The sequence below is a fragment of the Adelges cooleyi genome, unplaced genomic scaffold (genome assembly GCF_023614345.1).
Source record: "Adelges cooleyi isolate 19-005CV unplaced genomic scaffold, UGA_ACOO_1.1 ACOO_flye_CR_arks_rails_tigmint_CR_PRNA_6, whole genome shotgun sequence".
NCBI classification, from domain to species: domain Eukaryota; kingdom Metazoa; phylum Arthropoda; class Insecta; order Hemiptera; family Adelgidae; genus Adelges; species Adelges cooleyi.
Genome location: NW_026096296.1, coordinates 625 through 27046, shown reverse-complemented (window position 1 = coordinate 27046; position 26422 = coordinate 625). Strand labels below are relative to the sequence as shown.

At 27.8% G+C, this 26422-nt stretch overlaps 1 protein-coding gene and 1 long non-coding RNA gene across 3 annotated transcripts in view; both read right to left on the bottom strand.

Annotated features, from left to right (window-relative positions):
* Nucleotides 1–25513, bottom strand: part of LOC126844032 (uncharacterized) — a 33487-nt gene extending 7974 nt beyond the window's left edge. Inside the window, exon 1 of one of the 2 annotated variants that reach the window (XM_050581878.1) lies at nucleotides 25491–25513. In XM_050581878.1, the coding sequence (XP_050437835.1) occupies nucleotides 25491–25497 (7 nt within the window). In that variant the 5' untranslated portion in view covers nucleotides 25498–25513. The remainder of the gene's footprint in view (nucleotides 1–25490) is intronic. The other variant, XM_050581879.1, reaches the window with a different exon arrangement.
* On the bottom strand, nucleotides 18650–19103 carry LOC126844040 (uncharacterized). The gene is made up of 3 exons (XR_007686523.1): nucleotides 19047–19103; nucleotides 18829–18861; nucleotides 18650–18716 (listed from the first exon to the last, which is right to left on the bottom strand). It is a non-coding gene; the product is annotated as an uncharacterized LOC126844040 (long non-coding RNA).
* Nucleotides 25514–26422: the final 909 nt, after the last annotated feature.

Genomic DNA, 26422 nt, shown 5'->3' with positions numbered 1-26422 from the left:
GTTATCATAATGAACCTTATCGTTAAATTATCATTTCAGATTCATAGTCATAAATCACACAGTGTTGATATTTGATGGCACAAAAAAGAATAGAATTTTCATAGGAAATAATAATAATGAGAACAGCTGATGACGTTGGCGGTTCTTGATAATCTATTTTTTTTTTTGTACCCTCTGTATAGAAGTTTCCCTTCAAATAAATCATTAAAATATTCACTAAAAGAAAAACTGATTCATTTGTCATATCTTTCTGGGACATCCTGTATTTTGAACATTCGAGCGGGGTTTTAAGAATAAAAAGTATGGCGGCTTCAAATTTTAATAATCGATTTTTAGCTTCAAAAGTGTAATATTATTACAATTTAAATTAAACTTATTTTATAAATTAATACTTACTGTTGTATAATTTCTGTGGTAAATTCTGCGAGTCTGGGAACCGCATACTTCGGAGCAAACCTATTAGAAGACATATTTTGGTACGATTGGGGAATCATGGTGTTCCTTTACCTTGAAATTTATAAATAAATATCTTTAATAACTTGTCAATTTTAGCTTATATCTACTTTTGTTCTAAACACCACTAATACACGTGTACAAACAACATCATAAAAAAATAATTTCATTACCCATAAAAAACCCCTATTTTATGTAACCTATTTTTAAATGGAATTTATTCAAATTAATTTATTGTTTCGTATTTTGTTTTTCTTTATTTTATTTTCATTTTTGTGGCTTGTTACAATGTAGAACAATAAGTATAATACTGTTGGTACATTACTTGCACTACCAGTACACAACAACTTCTGAAGTAAAACAGTAATATATTGTATTTTGGGCAAGTAATGTTATTATTTCAAATTCATTTTTTACACTGCAATGGATAGAGTTTAATAAAATCACAAGTGGTTAAGTGTATTAAGTATCAATGAATGAAATTGTTTATTTTGTAATATATTGAATTAATTAACAGCTTAGCTACAAGTGCGACCTATAAATAATACTATAGTAAAAAAACAACAATAGGTGCAATATACTTGTTTAAAAGCTAGCTACGATTGATGGTCTACTTTAATTGCCCGTTGTCCTTACCGTAAAAATAGAGCCGAGAAAAAAATCGTATTGGAAGCTGCGATGTTGTGTAGTTATCGTACAACTATTGCCCGCTTGATTTACAGTAGCGGTTTTTATATATGAATCGGGAATACGCATACCTCGGAGTAAAGCTATTAGTAGACAAATTTCCTTAAAGTTGGGGAATTCTGGTCTTCTTCTATCTAAAAAATTATAAAAAAACATTTTTCAGCCGAGTCTGCAACCACGAAAGAGTATATTCATGTCTCGTTAAAGAACCGAATAAATTTAGAATAGCGGTGGAATTATAGATAAGGATATAGTATAATATTAACAAGCTAGTATCTAAGGTGGCTAGTATATTAAAACATATCAAGTTTCTGGCTAATATTTTGGTGTTTAATATCTGGCTTTAAAGAATTCATAAAAATATGTTTTCTTAAATTAATTTTAGTTCAGTTCTGGTTTGAACGTTGTGAATACAATACAAGGCCTCAACCCCACCCTACACCCATTCTCAAATCCACCCCCACACCCATCCCCAAACCCCTTTCAACCCCTAACCCCATTCCTACCCCGTATCTCATATCCTATCTCTTACCCCTATACCCTACCCCTATCTCCTATTCTCTACCCATTATCTCTTACCCTCTCTCATAGATCTAACCCCTACTACCAACACCATTCCCACCCCCAACCACATCTTCGTGTCGTAACGTTATTTTTATTAATAATTTTTGGTAACGCTTTTTGGTTACATTTTTTTCGGTTATGTGCCAGAGCTAAGAAATGAAAATGACAACAAATTGTTGAATAAAACTTATATTATATCAGATTTAGCTTATATTATCTACTTTTATTTTTTGTACACGGGTATAATCAAAATCATAGAAAAATAATTTTATTTCCTATATAAAGCACCCTATTTTATGTAACCTATTTTTAAATGAAATTTATTAGATTACATTTAAGAAAGAATAACCGCAGTCTAAACTTTCTTTATTGAGATATTGTTAGAGATTTTTTTTCCTTCTTTAATTTGTATTATACAATCTAATACAATCTAGAACAATAAGCATAATAGATGTACAAAAAGCAGGTTAACAGAAAAAAAAGTTTCCTACTTGAGGGACTTCGACAAAGTTTAATAAACAAATTTTCACATTTTTTTTTCTATATAGCTAGTAGATAAAGATAACAATGTTTTATTGAATTCAGTGTGCATTGTTCTTGTTCTGACCTTTAATCTTTTAAATTAAGTTGCATGCGTTGTTATAAAAAAAGTACATGTGTGTGCTAATTAGTGTGCTAGACTCTGGAGCGTAAAAGTCTTGTTAATAAACTGTATTTTAGGAAACGACTACATAAATTAAAACGATACTAGCCTTGAAGGTCATTTTATGAGATTTAATGAAATAATAAGATAGTAGGAGTGGAATAGAAAATTAAGATATTTTATTTCATATTTTTGTTAATAATGCCGAACACATAAATAAGAATATGCTTGAAATTAAATCAGTAATAGTCGGCAGACAGTCATTACAATCAACTTAGAAGAGCACTGCGTTATGTTAAGGGTACTATTGTTGTTGGTCATTGTTACACAATATGTAAAGGAGTAAACCATAGCTATGTGGAGATATAACTATATATATATTAATTATTTGCAAATAGTAAATTTGATTACATAACTTGTACAAAAATGACATAAATGACCTAAAAAAGTGGCTGTTCACTTACGAAACGTTAAGATTTAATATTTTTGTAATTTATAAAATATTAAGAATACCTATTTATTTGTTAGATTATATTTATAATTTTTTTTGAACAAATTTTGAGACCAGTTTCTTTTTGATGACGTTGAATAATGCCAGAAAAATGAAAGAGAGTACAAATTTTTTTAACTATAATTTTTTCTATGAAAATTTAATATTTTTCATGTAAATTAAACGAAAAAACACCAGGTACTACTTAAATTTGAGTTACAGATCTAAAAGCTAATGGGTTTTTATTTGGATAGACTACTATCGATTGAAAGTGTGGGCCATAGGAAAAACAAAAAAAAACCCATTAATTATATCAGTAGTAAGAATGTGCGTAACGAATGAGTAGTATAAAACAATTAGTTACCATGATTAATTCTGAAAATAATTACTTTTTCTGTAATTAAAACGAAAATATGTTATGCCCAAATTAGTTATTAATCAAGCAACTATGTGAATACACTGTCAATAAGTAATAAGAAATATTATTACCTGGTGTAGCCAACATCAAAATAATTGTCTCTGGAAAAGTAATAAAATAAATTGATGAATTAATGATGTTGGGTTGTTTTTTATCACTACAATTTAAACACTTTTTTCAGATAGCAATTTATATATGAATTATTTTTTTTATTATATAATAATGATTACCTATAGGTTTTTTTCAGTTAATAATATTCAAAATTTCAGTTTCCAATCCAGCAGGATCTATAAGGAAATAGTGTTAGAGATATATAAAAAATTTCAAATGACATCTATTAATGTATAAAATTATACATAAAAATCTTCAGAACAAGAATATACATAGTTTCAAAGTGACTATTTACCTAACGCAACTCATCCTGTAATGTTAAGGGGATTGAATGCGGTCAGTTCATTTGATGAGTTAAACCCAAAAGCCAGACAAAATTTCGAATACTTAGGTTGGCCCAATTTTAATTCTGTAGATACATACGTGTTCTTTGGCAATTTTTTTTTATGTTGTATATTATTTAATAAATTGCAAATTCCATTTTTTTAATTACAAGTAACTGAAATTTTAAATAAAAATCGGCATGGTTCATAACAAAATAATGTAGCCAAAAAACTCGAATATTTTTGATGCACTGAATTTGGACCATCCTATGTTGTCGAAATTTTATCGGATTTTTTGGTCTAAAATAAACCAAAATGGCCAATACCCATAGAATAAGTTATTTGCATTAAAAATTTTACCTCGGAGCTATATAAAGTTCCTTGCATTGTCGAAATTGATTAAAACCTCTCTTTCCTTTAATATTGCGTATACAAAACTCCGTTTAATTATAGGAATAGATTCGTTTAAATATAAAATAAATAATGTATTTGGTTTGCTTTTAATATTTAGTATTTTTACAGTATTACTTGGTATACTGGTACTATTTACCCGGTTCACTTATTATCTAAACAGATATAAAAACAAACTATACCTTGTTTTTAAATTATAAACCATCTGAAAATCAAAATGTATCTTACCTCTACAATAACCCTCTCTGATGAGTTTGTCTGTAATATTTATAAAAAGAAATTATTTTATTTTAAACTAATGTACAACAATTATAAAATAAAATAAAAATGTTATTTCGCATGAAAATTCGGTACTGACTTGTTTTGCTAACCAAATTCGCATACTTCCCTAAGACGAAGAATTAAATATTACATTTTCCATTCAGATTTTTAACTCCCTTGAAGAGGTAAATGTAAAAATTAAATAATTACCTGTTATTATCGGCGAAACGTTCACAAAAGCAATTGTTATTAAAATGCAAAGAAGCTTCATAAGGCTGGACAATATAGTTGAAACAATTCAAAAAATATAACTAGTAGAAAGATATGAATTCAAACAGCTAGTTTTTCTTTGTGTTGAGTGATTTTCATACGAATGTTCGTAAGGCCGGTGTGTCGATATGTCAACCAAAGAAGTGAAATGAAAATATATCGTGCAGTATACAAAGCACTATAATATTTCATAAAAATTTAGTGCGACGATTGTATTACAAAGTAAATAACGTATACAGGGTAATTTTTTTATAGTGGGCAACTCTACATCTCACTGTGTTTAATCAGTAATTGAATAATTTTTTTTACCCCAGTGTTTTTGTATAATGTGATCTAAACTGTCCACAATTTGTTATGTTCTTACCCCTCCTTTAAATTAGATTTAATGATAGCGTTGTTAAAAAGAAATTATCCAAAACTGGTTATTAACCAGTCAATATTTTTACTACCTACATTATTCTCTGTTTGAAAAGTTAATAATAATTCTTTAAAAGCAACTTGGCCCAGTAAAAATTATTTTTTTTTTTATAATTTCTAATTAAAAAAAAAAATAATAAAATGTATGCGATACCATTTAAGTGTCAAAAGTTGATATACGATAATTTGTTTGAGAGGGGGTGGGAAAATTATAGTCACATTATATGAAAACACTACGAATAAAACAATTAAATTATTAGTTTAACCCAGTGAGATATTGAGTGGCCCTTTATAAAAAATCACCCAGTACATATCTGTTAAATTTTTATCTTGTACTTTTTTTTTTACCTAGTATACATAGATGTTATACTGTGACGACTTTTAGTCGTTCTTAAAAGAAAATATATTAGATTTCTTATAAAATTCTGAGTACAATATTCCAACAATGTCTACGTGATAAATAGTCATTTGTACACGTCGTATTTACACTTAAACAACAGCTATCGTATCGGCTATGTGTACCCGTAACAATTTAAAACCACTTGGAATACCCAACATTAAATTATCGCTTCTCTGGATCACTTTTCCAATATATAATTCATTATAATCATTCTAACTTATTTTAATATTAAAATTTGTACTTGCTAAGGTTTATACTCACAACTATCAAAGTTTTACTATAGTTTCTAATAAAATTAGTCTTAATATTTTTTAGTGACACTACTGCCATAACATTTTTACTTCAAAGACTATAATAATTTAATGCTGTCTTTATATAATTTACCTGTTCTACACTACTTTCACATTTTAATTACAAAACAACTATTTTCTATATAGATTTTTGCTATACAATTTGTACAAAGCCATCCGTTGAAGGAAATATATGATGCTCATATTTAGATTGATTTTGTAGTGGTAGTCATACAACAATCATATTTGTCTAAGGAAGTTATGGGGAGAGGCAGTACTGACAGCTACTTATCTAGAAAATCTACTACTAACACATGGTAAATTCAACAAGACACCTGTTGAATTTTGGACTAGACATATTCCAAATGTTTCTAAATTCGAATTCTCAAATGTGTTACTTTAGTACACATTCCTTACCAACTAAGGCCCATGTTAGTTTCAAGTTCGAGAAAACTTTAAGTGATGGTTGTACAATAAACCGCTAAAGAATATTAAACCATTTAAAAGCCGGGATGTCATTTTTTATGAAAATGTATTGTTCAACTCAACCATTGAAAGAGAAAAAAATCATTTTTCTAACTAAAATTTAGAAAATGTTGAAACCACAGTAGAAAATATTGATGAAAAACCTCAAAATGAAGAATACATACATTATTTAAGTGGTAAATCATAGTAAAGGCTTTGATTCTATTGAAACGTATGTGCCCGTCTTTACCATAGTGACTGTTAGCACATTACTAGCACTAGCAGTACACAATAATTACTCAATTAAATATCATATTGTTTTTAGACATCTAGTAATATTATTTCAATTTCGTTTTATGTACTTCAATAGATAGAATTTAACGAAATCACAGGTGGTTAAAGTATTAAATATCACTAAAAAAAATTGTTTATTATGTAGTTCATTAAATAAAATGACAATTTAGATACAAGTGAGACATATAAATATTATTGAAGTAAAATAAAAACAGTAGATGCGAAAAAGTTTTTCAAAACTAACAACGATTGAGGGTCTATTTTACAAGAACCATCCCATTGTCTCATTCAATACGTCCTGATATTCATTATGAATAGGATGACCCATTGGACTTACCACAACAATATAGCCCATATAAGGTTTATAATGGAATCTGCCATATTGTGAAGTTAACATACAAACATTATCATCTTGATCAACACGAGCGGTTTTTATATACGCATTTGGGAATCGCATACTTCGGAGCAAACCTATTAGAATACATATTTCCTTAAGGTTGGTGAATCCTGGTCTTCCTCTATCTAAAAAATAATAAAAAAAATTATTTTTAAAAACTTATCCATTTTAGCTTATATCTACTTTTATTTTTTGTTTAAAACACAGTTTTTACACGTGTATAAGCAAATTCAAAGAAAAAGAATTACAAAACACATAAAAAAAATCCTATTTTATGTAACCTATTTTAAAATTAAATTTATTAAAATACACTTAAAAATGAATAACCGCAGTTTGCTTCAGAACTTTTTTAATTTATTTATTGTTATGGATTTAGTTTTTCTTAATTTAATTTGTATTTATGAAGTTTGTTACAAGCAGAACAACAATCATAATAGATGTAATATTTACCAAGAGTAGATTGACAGAAAAATGAAGCATACCAATGGAGGGACTTCGACAAATTTAAATAAAGACATATTTCAAATTTTTTATTCTATAAAACTAGCAGATTAAGATAATAACATTTTACTGAATTTTATGTGTACTATTCTTGATCTAATCTTAAATATTTTATGTATGTTTCAAAATTATCGGTAAAAGGACATTGCAAAAGTGACGGATCAAAAAATTTTAAAATGACAATAAATAAATAAAACAAGGTTTAATCACAACGCTACCAATAGTTGTATGTTAAAATAGGAGTCTAAAAAACTCATTCCCATATGTTGTGTGAGGTGTATGCCTACTTGTCTTGTTATATTATTATTGATATAATAATATAATATGTAGAAATCAAAAATGACGTTAATAATAAAAGATTCACCTTTGGTAATTATTTAGAATATTTGGATAGACAGTATACTGGTCTACTAGAAAGCAAACGACGGTAATACTTTCTTAAACATAGGCCAAATATGTAGCGTAGCATCGGCTAAACAAGAATATAAGTGGATAGAAGAATTACCTGTTGAGATGAAGTGTATAACTTATAAATATATTATTTGAATAGTACGTTGAATAAAATAATTATAATTAAAAGTAAATCTAGTAAAAAACTACTAAAATTTTTATATTTACTTATTGCAGTGATAAGTACAAGTGTTGTAACATATCCCATTCTCCTTCGTCTACTATGTCCAAGCCGAGACAATGAGATACGATCATTCGAATAATCTGTGAAAAAACAAAGTTACAGTGTTATAAAGAAATTAAAAAAATTAACTTTGCTTAACTTCAACAAACTTGGCTTATAAACTATGAGTTTAGAGCTATTAACGTTATTTATTAAATGGGTGCTTACTTTCGTTGAGGTTATTATTAGGCACAGGGATATCTGTATAAAAAATATGAAAAACTTTAATATTTTACAATAAAGAACTCACAAAACAGTTTGAATTATAAATAAATGATTATAAAACTTAAAAATATGATTTTTGAAAATAATTCGCATTGATATGTGTTAGACATTATATTATTACTTGTAACTTGGAATATTGCTTGTTGCACTGCCTCCTGATCAGCTATGGCAATATTTTCTGAAATACAAATAAAATAACGTATATTTTCTTATGACAGGAATTTTAATATAATAGATTATGTCTATTTTAGTTTTTTAATTTGATAATTTGATAACTTTTTATTAAATTAAAAAAAGTTAAATACGACACTTGAAAAATACTATATATTATATTTTATTATGACAAAAGCGTTAATTTATTTTATATTATAAAAAATATGATTTTCGCATATAATTCAAACAAAAAAAATTAATATGGTACGTAAACAAAAACAGTATAATATATACTTGTATAAGAAACTGATAGTATCAGTATTAGGAGTATAAAACACATACAAATAGATTACCTGGTAAGTTTATAATAAATGCCTCGTCTAAAATTAAAATAAATATATGTTATGAAGCTTTGTGGAAATTAACTATGTATATAATAATTATTTTCAAATATTAAATTTGATGACATAAATGACCTGTAAAAGAGTTGTTCACTAACGAAACGTTAGGATTTAATATTTTTGTTATTTATAAAATATTTAGACCTTCCTATTTTTTTGTAAGATTTTAATTACAATTTTTTTTTTTTTAATAAATTTAATAATATAATGTCCCTATATTAATCACACAAAAAAAATCACATGGTACTTAAACAAAAAACGTATAATATATACTTGTATAAGAAACTGATAGTATCAGTATTAGGAGTAAATTATATTAAATTAGTGTAGACCAGGATTTACATGTTATCAAAATATATGTTATCAAGCTATGTGCAAATTAACCATGTATATAATAATTAGTTTCAAATAGTAAACTTGATGACATAACATGTACACACATGGCATAGAATGACCTGAAAAAGTAGCTGTTTTTGTAATTTATAAAATCTTAAGTATATACCAATGTATTTGTTACAATTTAGTTATGATTTCTATTTTATGAATAAAACTAGAGACCAGTTTCTTTATAAATGACGTTGGATATTGTCAGAAAAATGAAAGAATAGACATATTTTTCAAACTATAATTTTTTTAGTGAGATATTAATATTTTCTATGTAAATAAACGAAAAAACGAGAGGTACTACTTAGATTCGAGGTAGAGATCTAATATCTAAGGAGTTTTTTTTCGGAAAGACTAACATCAATAATTAAAAATGAGAGCCATTGGAAATAAGAATCTGTGTAAAGTTATAGTAGAATATAAGAATTGGTTACCATGCTCAATTGTGAATCTAAAATTTGCTTTATCTGAAATTGAAACAAAAATATGTTATGCCCAAATTAGTTATTAATTATTATCAAAAACTATGTGAAAATACTTTCAATAAGTAATAAGAAATATTATTACCCGGTATAGCCAACATCAAATTAAGAGTGTCTAAAATTGGAATAATATAACTTGTTTAATTATTGATGTTCGATATTTTTAAAACACTATAATTTTAACACTTTACTCGAGTATCAATCTAGATATAGTTTTTTTTTTTTTTATACATAATAATAATTACCGAACTTTTTATTTCCGTTAATAATATTTAAAATTGCAGTTTTCAGTCCTTCAAAATCTATAAGCAAATAGTGGATTTAGTTGTACACAAAATTTCAAATGACATCTATTAATGTATAAAATTATACATAAAAATCTTCAGAACAAGAATATACATAGCTTCAAAGTGACTATTTAACTAACGCTACTCAAACTGTTATGTTAAAAGGATTGAATTCGGTCGGTTACGTCGACGTTTTAGACCCAAAAGCCAGACAAAATTTCGACTACATAGGATGGCTCGATTTTAATTCTTTAGAACAATACGTGTTCTTTGGCAACATTATTTATGTAGTTTAATTGATATACAGCAGGTTTCACCAATTATTGTTAAATACACTCTTAACCCAATGTAAGTTACCCAATCATTTAAAATTATTATCTGATAAAATAAAACTAGTTTCTTCATAATATTAGTATTGTTAAATTATATTTGTTAAGTTAACAAAACGTTAGTTGGGGTACCAAAGCGGTTACATCGATTTCAACATTCTCTTTGGTTATGAGAACCAAAGATATGTGATAGATGATAAGTGATTGTAATATTTAATTCGTCAGTTTGTTATTATTTAACATTTTATTTTACTTTGTTTCAACTTTTCAGTTTATATAAATATAATTTGTACATTATTTTTTAACACATTATATATATATATATATAGTCTATACCTTTCTAAAAATAGTTTGTCATCAAGCACAGGCAAGACATTCCTAATAATATTATCTCAATTATAAAATACAATAAATTATGATATTCCTATAATGCAAGTCCGTGCCATTCCTTTGTACCTGATCTACCTATATAAAATAACTTATGCTGACCTAATAAAAAATTATCGAAGTTGTCATTTCTACAGTTCTCTAAATACCCATTATAAAGAAAGGCCTCATCAAAGGTGTAATTCTTTATTTATATTACTAATATTACTAATTGACAAATGAAATAACTTTTGTTTTTGTGAATATTTTTGAGATTTTGTTTTAAGTGCAATAAAAACCACGGTGCTTACATCGCAAATGAGTATAAATTATTAAAAAAAAAAAATCTCAAAAATATTCACTAGAACAAAAGTTATTTCATTTGCCAAATCTTTGTGGGCCACCCTGTATAAGACTACATAACATTTTTACAAGCAGATTTCGGGTGAAAAATTTTAACAATGTGTTAAGGCTAACAAATCGATGAAACCCAATTTTCATTAAGTAATTGTTAAATATAATTATCAATAAATTAAGTTCCTAACAAGTGTAAGTGAAGCCGGCTGAATATGTTGCAAATGTCATTAATTTAATTACAGAAAACTTAAATATTTAAATAAAAGTCGGCTCCCTACAAAAAATAATAGTACTGTAGCCAAAAAACTCGAATCCTATGCTGTCGAAATTTTGTTAGACTTTTAGGTCTAAAATAAACCAAAATGGACAATACCCATAAAAAAAAATTATTTAAATTAAACCTTGAAGCTTGTACAAAGTAACTGGTTATAAATTGGCATGGTCGAAATTGATTAAAACTCCTTTTTTCCTTAAATATTGCGTATACAAAACTCCGTTTAATTATAGAAATATATTTTTTGAATTTAAAATACATAATGTATTCGATTTTCTATTACAATTTTATATTTATACAGAATAATTTGGTATACTGGTAAAATATACCCCGTTTATATTCTGAACTGATATAAAAACAAAATATAGCTTGTTTTTAAATTATTAACCATCTTAAAATTAAATTTTATCTTACCTCTACCATAAACTTCTTTGATGTATTTGTCTGTAACAAATGATTTCAAACTTATGTATAAAAATGATAAAATTAAAAAAAAAAATGTTATTTCGTATGAAAATTTGGTACTGACTTGTTTTGCTAACCGTATTTGCATATTCCCCTATGATGAGGAATTAAATATTAAATTTTTTATTCAGATTTTTAACTCCCTCGAAGAGGTACGTGTAAAAATTAAATAACTACCTGTCATTATCGGTGAAACGTTCACAAAGGTAATCGTTATTAAAATGTAGATGAGCTTCATAGTGCTGGACAATATAATTGAAACAGTTCAAATAATATAACCTAAGAAAGATAATATGTATACTTAAATATTTTTTTGCAACCACTCGTTAGGTCGGTTTATTCGAAATATCAACTAAAGAAGTAAAATGGAAAAGTATTTTGCAGTATTCAAAGCACTATCATGTTTCATAAAAAAACTAGGTCGACACCTGTGGTTTGTATTATAAAATAAATAAAGTATACATGGTTTTTTTGTATCGTGGGAACTCAAGTCTAACCTTGTTTAATCAATTTATTTTTCCTATAGTGTTTTTATGTAATGTGATCTCAATTGTCCACAAATTTAAATGTTCATACCCCCCCCCTGCTTCAAATTAGTTTTTATGATAGTTACTTTAAAAATATTTATTCAAAACTGGTCATTAACAGTCTAATTCACTATTCAGTGCATACTTTATGCGTTACCATGTAAGTGTCAAAAGTTGGTATAAAAATAATTTGTTTGGAAAGGGGTAGGATCATAAACATTATAGTGAAGTATTGAGTGGCCCATTATTAAAAAATCACTCTGTACATTTTTGGTACATTTTTTTACTTGTACTTTTTACTTTTACCTATTATACATAGATGTTACACTATGACGACTTTTAGTCATTTTTAAAAGAAAATATATTTTCAATTTTCAGACAATACCAGTGTGTTACACAGTCATTTGTACACATATTTTTTAAACTTCAATAACAGCTATCGGCTATGTATAAACCATGTAACCCATGCAAATTTAAAACCTATGGGAAAACAAAGCATTTTATTATTTCACACGCGCCGAAAAAAATGCGTACAAAAAAAAGTTCTATTACGAAAACAGAAAAAAAAAATATATTGTTTGTTTTTGGTTCCACTACAATTCTGTAATAATCTTTTGTCAAATTATATTTTAATACTTGATAACAATTGAAACTATATTAATACTTATGTGATAAGTCAAACCAATTAAATTTTATAAAAAAACAATAACCTTTATCTTGTTCTGTATAGTAAATTTCTTAAATATAATTAAAAATTTTATAACATTTAACACTATTTTAATACTATTCCTCTTACACAAATAATAGCTAGTTAATAATAATAGATAGATAAGTGGATCACCCTGTATTGTATTGTGGGTAGGTAGTAGTCTTGTTTTAATTTCGTTTTTTACACAGCAATGGACAGAATTTAATAAAATCACTAGTGGTTATGAGTATTAAACATCAATGAAAGAAATTGTTTATTATAAAATACAATGAGTTGTATAACGATTTAGATACAAGTGCGACTTATAAATATTATTAAAATAAATTAACAACAGTATGTGCAAAATATTTGTTTAAAAACTAGCTACAGTTGATGATCTATTTTACAAGAACCAATTCTGTATCTCTTCTAAAATGTGCACAACTCGTTCATAAACATTACGACCCCTTCGCGTTACCACAACAATAGTGTCGCTATTAGGTCTGTAATGGAATATGTCATTTCGCGAAGTAAAGAAACAATTATTACCGATCACCTCAGTGTGTTCTGTACATGAATCTGGGCATTTTATACTCATGAGCAAACCTAATAAACGACATGTTTTGGTAAGGTTTAGGAATTCTGGTCTTTCATTACCTTAAAAAATATAATTAATTATTGAGTTATTATTATAGATTTAGTTTTTCTTTTTAAAATTTTTAATTATAAAATCTAGAACACTAAGCATAATAGATGTAAAAAGAGCAGATTGACAGAAAAAGAATCTTCCCACTAGAGGAACTTCGACAAAGTTAAATAAAGACATATTTCACATTTCTTTGTATATAACTAGCAGAGAAAGATAACAACATTTTATTGAATTTATGTGTACTGTTTTTGTTATGATCTTTAACTCTTTAGATATCCAGCAAAATAATAGATTTAAAATGATATTGCATAAGTGACGGATCAAAAAAGGTCAAAATGACAATAAATTAGAAAAACAAGGTATAATAATAATCAACTATATTTTAGGAAGCGACTACTTACATTAAAACGATACTAGCCTTGAAGGTCATTTTATTAGATTTTATGAAACGATAAGATAGTTGGAGTGGAATAGAAAATGAAGATATTGTCAAAATAATCATAAATACAAATATACTTGAAATTAAATCAGTTATAATCGGCAGCCAGTTATTATAATCAACTTAGAAGAGCATAACGTTATGTTAAGGGTACTACTGTTGTTGGTCTCTTTTATACAGCATGAGTATAAGAAATCCATTTAAAGGGATATGTTGATATCTTTGATCTACCTTTGAGTAATTAATTAAAATATTTGGATAGACAGTATGTGGAAATATAACTATGTATATACATATTATTTGGAAATAGTAAATTTAAAGACATAACATGCACAAATGACCTGAAAAAGTGGCTGTTCATTTACGAATCGTCAAGATTTAATATTTTTGTTATTTAAAAAATATTAAGAATACCTACTTATTTGTTAGATTATATTTATAATTTTTTTAGAAAAAATTTTGAGACCAGTGAACTCCCATGTAGAGGTACGTGTAAAAATTAAATAATTACCTGTCATTATCGGCGAAACGTTCATAAAAGCAATCGTTATTAAAATGCAGAGAAGCTTCATAATGCTGGACAATATAGTTCAAACAATTCAAATAATAGAACTTATTAGTAAGATATAAATTATTATACTAGGTTTTACTTTTTGTGTTACAGCGATTTTCTTGCAACTAGTCGTATGGTCAGTGTTTTCGATATATCAAGTAAAGAAGTAACACTAAAATGTTATTTTTCAGTATGCATAGCACTATAATAACTCATGAAAAACGTTAGCGGTACTAATAAAATACCGAATACAATATTCCGTCAATGTCTATGTACTACACAGCCATTTGTACACATTGTTTTTACACTTTAACAACGGCTATCGCATAGGCTATGTATACATATGAAAATTTAAAATCACTGGGAAAACGCAACGGAAAAAAATTCTTTTAGAAAAAAAGTTTAAACACGTAAACAAAAATTTAATATATAATGTTTGTTTTTGATCTTACTACCATTCTGTATAGTACTTATATTCTTAAATATACAGGGTCATTCACAGTTTCTGTAACAGCGGAAATTTCGATAAAATACTTATACTGGGCAAAAATTACCAAATAAAAATATATGTTTAACTTACATGTTACGTATTATTTTAATTTTCAAAAATGTTTAAACTCAAATTTAAGGGGAAATTAGAGGGGTAACTTTAGAAACTCAAATAGCAACATTTGAATTAATCGTTTTGGTTAAGAAATCTTTAGCCGATTAAATATTTACTTCATTTGAGTGTTTTGTACCTACTTAGATACAATGCTCTTAATTTTGAGTCGGGAGAAATTTTTATACGCAGATATTATGCTACGACTGTCAATCGAAAAGAAAACCTACATAATAATTTACTATCATAAAATTGTTATTACCGTTATTACTTATCTTATCATATTTATATTACCTGCCTAGTACCTGTTAAATGGTTTGGCAGTCGATACGGTTATTATTTTTAAATACTTTTATTTGTATTTGATATTAGAGTGAACTCGTGGTCGACCACAGGCATAAATAAAAACTTGATATTACTTATGACAGATTATTTTTTATTAACTCGAGTTGTGTGATCAGAATTTATTAGTTCAAAGATAGGACTTCAAGGACAAATAAATTACTTAAATAATATGGATGCTTGCGTATCCGCTTCGTTGACTAAGCCAAGGCACTCATCGTCAAGTCTATATCTATGAAATGATAGGTGAAATATCTCTTTAACTTGTAAGCAATACCTAGTATTAAACACTAATATCCACATCTTTAATTTGATTTATTTAATTTTTTTTTTACCTTAAACATTAGAAATACAATTTTTATTGACCAAAAGAACTGGATAATTGCTATTACAATCAAATTTGTCTAAAGAAATTGTGAGGAGAGGCAGTACTAACAGTCACTTACCTAGAAAATCTACAACCAATTATAAATGTATTATTTGAGTGGTAAATTATAGTGATGGCTTTGATTATATTAACACTTATGCGCCTGTCTTCAACCATAGTGACTGTTGGCACATGACTGGCACTAGCAGTACACAATAATTTATGGAGTTACAATATAATATTATATTGTATTGTGGGCAGATAATGTTATTATTTCAATTTTCTACTTTACAATGCAATGGATATAATTTAATAAAATTGCAAGTGGTTAAGTGTATTAAAGAAATTGTTTATTATGTAGCACATTAAATTAAATGACAGTTTAGATACAAGTGCGATATATAAATATTATTTAAGTAAAATAACAATAGTATGTGCAATATATTTGTTTAAAAACTAGCTACGATTGATGGTCTATTTTATTGGAACCAATTGTGTATCTCATCTAAAACCTTTACAAGCTGTCCATCATAAGTAGGACCCCTTTGCCTTACTACAATTTAGATGTTAAAAATTCTGTAATCAAATGTGCCATTTTGTGAAGTCAACATACAAAAATAACTAGAGTGGCCAACAGTAGCGGTTTTTATGTACGAATCTGGGAACCGCATACTTCGGAGCAAACCTATTAGAAGACATATTTCGGTACGATTGGGGAATCTTGGTGTTCCTTTACCTTGAAATTTATAAATAAAAATCTTAATTAACTTGTCAATTTTAGCTTATATCTACTTTTGTTCTAAACACCACTACACGTGTACAGTTAAAATCAAAGAAAAATAATTTCATTACCCATAAAAAAACCCCTATTTTATGTAACCTATTTTGAAATTAAATTCATTAAAATTAATTTATTGTTATGTATTTTGTTTTTCTTTATTTTATTTTTATTTTTGTAGTTTTTCAGTGGTCTGGTCTATTACAAAACAAATGTCAAGGGTTTAATTGTTTTAAAACATATTATAGACTAACCGTATGTGTATATTTTGACTTTAAATTATCAATGCTGATATGTGACAATGGACGAGAGTAGGTAAGTAATGTGCTTAAACATTTTGAGTTAAGCTAAAGAAATTTTGGTTGAAAATACTCTTCCCTACACATCCGAACAAAATAGTTTAATATAGAAATTAAATAGAATATTAGTCGAAAGAACTTGATCATTGCTATTACAATCAAATTTGTCTAAAGAAATTGCGAGGAGAGGTAGTACTACCAGTCACTTTTCTAGAAAATCGTGTACCAATTATAAATTTATTATTTGGATGATAAATTATAATAGAGGCTTTGATTATATAATTATTTAGGCGTCTTTACCATAGTGACTGTTGGCACATTACTTGCACTACCAGTACACAACAACTTCTGAAGTAAAACGGTAATATATTGTATTTTGGGCAAGTAATGTTATTATTTCAAATTCATTTTTTACACTGCAATGGATAGAGTTTAATAAAATCACAAGTGGTTATGTGTATTAAATATCAATGAATGAAATTGTTTATTTTGTAATATATTGAATTAATTAACAGTTTAGCTACAAGTGCGACCTATAAATATTATTAAAGTAAAATAACAACAATAGGTGCAACATACTTTTTTAAAAGCTAGCTACGATTGATGGTCCACTTTAAGAGAACCAGTTCACTGTCTCAACCAAAACGCTGGTTAATTCGTCGTAATTATCCGTTGTCCTTACCGAAAAAATAGAGCCGAGAAAAGAAACGTATTGGAAGATGCGATGTTGTGTAGTTATCGTACAACTATTGCCCGCTTGATTTACAGTAGCGGTTTTTATATATGAATCGGAAAATCGCATACTTCGGAGCGAAGCTATTAGTAGACAAATTTCCTTAAAGTTGGGGAATTCTGGTCTTCCTCTATCTAAAAAATTATAAAAACATATTTTTTAGTCGAGTGTGCAACCACGAAAGAGCATATTCTTGTCTCGTCGAAGTACCGAATAAATTAAGAGTAGCGGTGAAATTAAAGATAAGGATATAGTATAATATTAACAAGCAGTAACAAGCTAGTATCTAAGGTGGCTAGTATATTAAAACATATCAAGTTTCTGGCTAATATTTTGGTTTTTAATATCTTGTTTTAAAAAATTCATAAAAATAAATCCTTTTAAATTAATTTTAGTTCAGTTCTGAAAACAACACAAGGCCTCATTCCCACCCCCCACCCATTCCCAAATCCACCCCAACGCCAATTCCCAACACCCATCCAACCCTCAATCCCATTCGTACCCCTTATCTCGTACCTTATCTCTTACCCCTATACCCTACCCCAATTTAAAGGGATATGTTGATACAGAATTCGTAAGTGACGTCAGTAATAAAAGATCTACCTTTGGGTAATTATTTAAAATATTTGGATAGACAATAGGATGATCTACAAGAAAGCGAACGTCGGTAATAATTTCTTAAACAGAAACCAATTATCAGCTGACCTTAGCGTCGGCTGTTCGAGAATATATGTGGATAAAAGAATTACTTGTTGAGATGTGTATAAATTATAAGTGTATTACTTGAATGGTACACCAAATAGAACATTTATAATTAAAAGTAAACTAGTACCAATTTACACAAAACATTAATATTTACCTATTGCTTCAAAAAATAATTTTTTTGTAACTTTTCCTAATATAAGTCTCCTCTCTTCTCCAAGCTGTACCAATGAATCATTCTCAAAATCTGTGAAAAAAAAATTAAAGCATTTACATTTTTTTTTTTTTTTTAATTGGTTTATTGGCTTTGAAACTAAGACCTTAGGACTATTTACATCAGTTATTAAATACTTGCTTACTTTCGTTCGGGCCAAGATTAGGCACAGGGATGGCTGTTTAAAAACAGTAAAAAACACACATTTCATCAATGTAAAAATGTATACATTGGCTAAAATTGTTTTGCAAAGGATTATTAAGACTTGTATCAAAAAAACATTTTAAAGTTCTATGACTTTGAACTATTATAATATAGTTTTCAAATTTGGTAAAAATAAAATATGTTAAACTCTATATTTACTTGTACACTGTGATATTGCTTCTTGCACTGCCTTCTGATCAGATATGGCAATATGCACTAAAATACAAAGTATACTATATAATATATTTTACTACGACAAAAATGTTTATATATTTTATATTGAGAAAAATTAAAAGTTCCCATGTTAATCAAATCAAAAAAAAAACACAAGCTACTTAAAAAACCGTATATATTAAACAAATAGGTTACTTGGTAAGTTCATAATAAATGGTTCATCTAAAGTTAAAAAAAAATTATGTTATTAAGCTATGTGGAAATATAACTATGTATATATTAATTATTTGCAAATAGTAAATTTGATGACATAACATGTACAAAAATGACATAAATGGCCTAAATAAGTGGATGCTCACTTACGAAACGTTAAGATTTTATATTGTTGTAATTTATAAAATATTAAGAATACCTATTTATTTGTTAGATTATATTTATAATTTTTTTTGAATAATTTTCGAGACCAGTATCTTTATAGACAACGTTTAATATTGCCAGAAAAATGAAAGAGAGTACAAATTTTTTTAACTATAATTTTTTCTATGAAAATTTAATATTTTTCATGTAAATTAAACGAAAAAACACGAGGTATTACTTAAATTTGAGCTAGAGATCTACAAGCTAATGGGTTTTTATTTGGGTAGACTACTATCGATTGAAAGTGTGAGCCATAGGGAAAAAAAAAACCCATTAATTATATCAGTATTTAGAATCTGCGTAACGAATGAGTAGTATAATACAATTAGTTACCATGAATAATTCTGAAAATGTTTACTTTTTCTGTAATTAAAACAAAAATATGTTATGCCCAAATTAGTTATGAAAAAATTTTAAGCCACTTTGTGGAAATACTGCCAATAAGTGATAAGAAATATTATTACCCGGTGTAGCCAACATCAAAATAATGGTCTCTGAAAAAGTAATAATATAAATTGATGAATTAATGATGTTGGGTTGTTTTTTATCACTACAATTTAAACACTTTTTTTTCGGGTAACAATCTATATATGAATTATTTTTTTAATTATATAATAATGATTACCTATCAATTTATTTCCGTTAATAATATTTAAAATTGCAGTTTCCAATCCAGCGGGATCTATAAGGAAATAGTATTAGAGATATATAATTAATTTCAAATGTCATCTATTAATGGATAAAATTATACATAAAAATCTTCAGAACAAGAATATACATTTTCAAAGTGACTATTTAACTAACGCTACTCAACCTGTAATGTTAAGGGGATTGCATGCTGTCAGTAATTTTGATGAATGAAATCAAAACCCAGACAAAATTTCGACTACTTAGTATGGCCCGATTTTAATTCTGTAGATACATACGTGTTCTTTGCAATTTTTTTTATGTTGTTTATTATTTAATAACTTGCAAATTCCATTTTTCTAACTACAAGAAACTGAAATTTTAAATAAAAAAAAAAAATTGTTCATAACAAAGTAATGTAGCCAAAAAACTCAAATATTTTTGATATACTGAAATTGGACCAACCTATGTTGTCGAAATTTTATCGGACTTTTTGGTCTAAAATAAACCAAAATGGCCGATACCCATAGAAAAAGTTATTTACATTAAGAATTATACCTTGGAGCTATATAAAGTTCCTGGTAAATAAATTTAAATGGCCGAAATTGATTAAAACCTCTCTTTTCCTTTAATATTGCGTATAAAAAACTCCGTTTAATTATAGGAATAGATTTTTTTAAATATAAAATAAATAATGTATTCGGTTTTCTTTTACAATTTAATATTTATACAGTATCACTTGGTATACTGGTACTATTTACCCCGTTCACTTATATTCTGAACTGATTTAAAAAAAAAAACTATAGCTTGTTTTTTATTTATCAATCATCTGAAAATAAAAAAAAATCTTACTTGTAGCATAAGCCTCTCTGATGTGTTTGTCTGTATTAAATTATTTCAAACTTATGTATAAAATTGATAAAATAAAATAAAAATGTTATTTCTTATGAAAATTTGGTACTGACTTGTTATGCTAACCAAATTTGCATATTCTCCTATGACGAAGAATTACATGTTAAATTTTCCATTCAGATTTTCAACTCTCTTGAAGAGGTACGAGTAAAAATTAAATAATTACCTGTCATTATCGGCGAAACGTTCACAAAAGCAATCGTTATTAAAATGCAAAGAAGCTTCATAATGCTGGACAATATAGTTGAAACAATTCAAATAATATAACGTATGAGAAAGGTATGAATTATAATAGCTTGTTTTACTTTTTGCGTTACAGTGATTTCCTTGCAACTAGTCGTAAGGCCGGTGTGTCGATATGTCAACCAAAGAAGTGAAATGAAAATATATCGTGCAGTATGCAAAGCACTATATTATTTCAGAAAAATTTAGTGCGACGATTGTATTACAAAGTAAATAACGTATACAGGGTAATTTTTTTATCGTGGGCAACTTTATTTCTCACTGTGTTAAATCAATAATTTAATAATTTTTTAATCCCATTGTTTTTGTATAATGTGATCGCAATTGTCCAAAATTTGTTATGTTCATACCCCTCCTTTAAATAAGATTTTATGATAGCGTTGTTATAAATAATTTTCCAAAACTGGTTATTAACCAGTCAATATTTTTACTACTTACATTGTTCTCTATTTGAAAAGTTAATAATAATTCTTTAAAAGCAACTTGGCCCAGTAAAAATAGTTGTTTTATATTATTCCTAATTAAAAAAATAATAAAATGTATGGGTTACCATTTAAGTGTCAATAGTTGTTATAAAATAATTTGTTTGGGATAGGGTAGGAACATAAATATTAAAGGAAAATTATAGTCACATTATATGAAAAAAACAATTAAATTATTAGTTCAACCCAGTGAGATATTGAGTGGCCCTTTATAAAAAAATCACCCTGTACATATCTGTTAAATTTTTTTACTTGTACTTTTTTTCTTTTACCTAGTATACACAGATGTTATACTGTGACGACTTTTAGTCGTTCTTAAAAGAAAATATATTAGATTTTTTATAAAATCCCGGGTACAATATTCCAACAATATCTACGTGTTACATAGTCATTTGTAAACGTCGTTTTTATACTTTAACAACACCTATCGTATCGGCTATGTGTAACCGTGAAAATTTAAAACCACTTGGAATACCCAACATTATATTTTTACACCGGCGTCACAAATAAATTCTTATTGAAAATCAGTTTTAACAGAAAAGCAAAAATGTTAAATATAATGTATGTTTTTCATCACACTACCATTCTGTATAGTAAATTTTCTAAAGGAATATATTTTAAAATTTGATAACATTTAACACTATTTCAATACAATTCCACTTATACAAATAATAATTACCTACTAATAATATTTATTATTATTACTCATGATAAGTCAAACCAATTATATTTATTAAAAACATTCAACATTTTGTGTAAAATATATAACATTTAATATATTTTTAATTAATATTGTTTGTACTACCACCTTATCATGATTTTTATAGGTATATTTTTAATATATTATAATAAACGTTATCATTAAATTATCGCTTCTCTGGATCACTCTTCCAATATATAATTCATTATTTATACTTATTTTAATATTAAAATTTGTACTTGCTAAGGTTTATACTCACAACTATCACAGTTTTACTATAGTTTCTAATAAAATTAGTCTTAATATTTTTTAGTGACACTACTGCCATAACATTTTTACTTGAAAGACTATAATAATTTAATGTTATCTTTTATAATATTTACTTGTTCTACACTACTTTCAAATTTTAATTACAAACAACTACACCGGCACACAAAAAAAATAAAGTAGAATGTGCATTTCACCGGACCTACCTACGGGTACGTATTTTGGTGCGCTGAATCCGAATTCAAGGTCAGTTTGACCCCTACACCCTCGAAATTTCGAGAAAACTTCGAAAAACCGCAAAAATGATGAAAATTGGCAGTTTTAATGATAAAAAAATTTTTTGGAACTAAACTAAGCGTGGTTTTCATGTATTTCGATCCGCTGAATATGAATCGAAACTTTATTGAGACCACGAGCCGTTTTAAATGTGAAAAAATCACACAAAACTCTCGAAAATTCCGAAAAATATAGTTTTCATGATAAAAAAAACTTCTTCTGGTCCAATTCAAATAAAATTTTATATCTTTTGATGTCTTCAATTCGCATCTTAATTTTTTTAGTCTATTCACCCTCTAGAGCTGGAAAAATTCAAAAAAATTGTAAAAAAGACCATTCATAACAGAAAAAAAATTGATTGAACATGATTTAATGCCTAAAATAAAAACTCTATAACGTAGATAAATCAAATAACTTGAAATCTGTGAAAAACACAAGACATAAAAAGATAGAAAGAAATGATTTTTACGAATCCTAAACTTTCCTTCGTTTGTATCGCACTCTTTTATCCTCAAATGATCTTCGTAGTGGATTCCTCTTTCGTTTACGATTTTCTTCGGGTACTTCTCTTTCTAACATCCAACAAAAATCTGCCATCATGTTAACACTCCAATTTCCTTGGTATCTACTCTCCATTTCACTGATGTCTTGGTGAAAACGTTCTCCCTGTTCTTCACTATAGTCTCCACAATTGTCAGGGAAGTGGTCGAGATGAGAATCTAAAAAGTGTAATTTGAGATTCATTAAACAACCCAAATTTTTGTAGTTTTCCAGCAATGCGTCAACTAAAGTGCTGTAATCCTCACTTTTGTTATTTCCCAAAAAGTTTTGTGAAACATTTTTGAAGCTTACCCAAGCTGCTTTTTCTGTATCGTTCATTGTTCCTTCAAAATTTGCATCCTGAAATAAAGATCGTATTTGGGGTCCATCAAAAATTCCCTCTTTCAATTTCGCATCACTTATTGCAGGGAACTTTCCTCTCAAGTACGCAAAACAATCACCATCTTTATTCAGAGCTTTCACGTACTGTTTTATGAGTCCCAACTTGATATGTAGTGGTGGCAGCAAATATTTGGAAGGCTGAATTAAGGGTGGTCGTATAACGTTATGGGAACCTGGATTTAATGCAGATCTTGATGGCCATTCTTTTTTGACATAGTGATTTTTCCGGTCTCTGCTATCAAACAAACATAGATAGCAAGGATATTTGGTGAATCCCGATTGCTGACCTAAAAGAAGTGTTGCAATTTTGAGATCTCCACAAATTTTCCAGTTATGCTCTGAATATTTTATTTTTCCCAATACGATCTGTAAATTTTCATAAGTTTCTTTCAGTTTTGTCGAATGAGCTATTGGAATCGGCGCAAATTCATTCCCAATATGAAGCAAAACAGCTTTAAGACTTCGTTTCGATGAATCGATAAAAAGTCTCTACTCATCGTCCTTATACGTGTTCGGTTTCAATTCATCAACTAAAGCTCTAACATCTGAACAGTAAACCACCGAATTTTGATCGTCGTTCATAAAAAATTTCCGGAATTTCTTTTCCCTATTTCGATAGAATGTCACTGATACACCTTTAGCCAACAAATGTTTTTCTTTCAACCTTGACGCAAGTAATTCAGCTCCATCTTTCGGTAAAGCCAAGTCTCGAACCAGATCATTAAGTTCTTCTCGGCTAAACGTTTCAGGGTCTTTTGTTTGTCCGCCAGGTAAGTACTCTTCATCTTCTGAATATTCTTCTTCCGAACTTTCTTCAACTAGCGTATCGTCTTCTTCTACATCCATTTCTTCAACCGTATTAATTTCCTCGACAACTTCTATTTTTTGTGGCTTAATAGCTGATATAACATTGGCGTATACAATTTTGTTTTTTGTATTCCGGGTGAACCCGGTAGTATCTGTCATACAGAAATAACAATTCTGTAAACCAGTTGGTGAAGACCATATCATTGGTATTGTGAATTTCAAGTTGTCCTGTTTCTTGTTTTTTTTCCACCGGGTTAACATTATGTTACATCGACTACAAATCGTATGTGGAACCCATGCTGAATCCAAATTAGTAATTTGGAGACGAAAACATTCTTCGTAAATTTGTTTGATCTTATCAGAAAACGATCTTCGATTCCTTTCCAAATTGAATTCTCCACAAATGTAACAAAATGAATCAGGACTTTTATTACACATATGAGAATTACTTCTTGTAATAGTATACTCTCCAGTAGCCAAGTTTCCCACTTCTGAAGAGCTGCAGTCGCTGGATGACGACGCCTGCGGGCCTGCTTCCTCACCCTGACCAGACGCCGATACTGGGTTTCCGACTCCCTGCATCGTAAAGTACTTATCACTTGTACCTGCCATGACGGCACACACGCCGTTAACCCAGGGACTCTGCCAGATGGTTCTGTTGCCCACCATTCATCTATGATGAGGAATTAAATATTAAATTTTCTATTCAGATTTTGAACTCCCTCGAAGAGGTACGTGTAAAAATTAAATAATTACCTGTCATTATCGGTGATACGTTCACAAAAGCAATCGTTATTAAAATGCAAAGAAGCTTCATAATGCTGGTCAATATAGTTGAAACAATTTAAATAATATAGCCTAAGAAAGATAATATGTATACTAACATATATTTTTTTGCTTATTTTTTCGGCTTATTCGAAATATCAACCAAAGGAGTAAAATGGAAATATATTTTGCAGTATTCAAAGTACTATCATATTTCATAAAAACTAGTGCGACACCTGTGGTTTGTGTTATAAAATAAATAACGTATACAGGGTGATTTTTTTTATCGTGGGCAACTCTAAGTCTCACCTTGTTTAATCAATTTAATGACATTTTTTTACTTATACTTTTTACTTTTACCTATTATTCATGTTACACTGCGACGACTTTTAGTCGTTCTCAAAAGAAAATATATTCGATTTCTAATAAAATCGCGAGTACACTATTCAGACAACGCCTACGAGTTACACAATCATTTGTACACATATTTTTTAAACTTTAATAACAGCTATCGGCTATGTGTAAACCATGTAACCAATGAAAATTTAAAACCTATGGGAAAACACAACATTATATTATTTCACATGCGTCGAAAAAAAATGCGTATTGAAAAAAGTTTTTATACGAAAACAGGAAAATAAAATATAATGTTTCGTTTTTGGTACTGTTTTCTGTACTGATCATTTCTCAATTATATTTTAATACTTGATAACAATTTTAACTATATTAATACTTATGATAAGTCGAACCAATTAAATTTGATAAAAAAACAATAACCTCTATCTTATACTGTATAGTAAACTTCTTAAATATACTTTAAAATTTGATAACATTTACCACTATTTTAATACTATTCTGTTACACAGATAATAACTACCTACGAATAATAATTGTCATTATTACTCATGATAAGTCAATCTAAT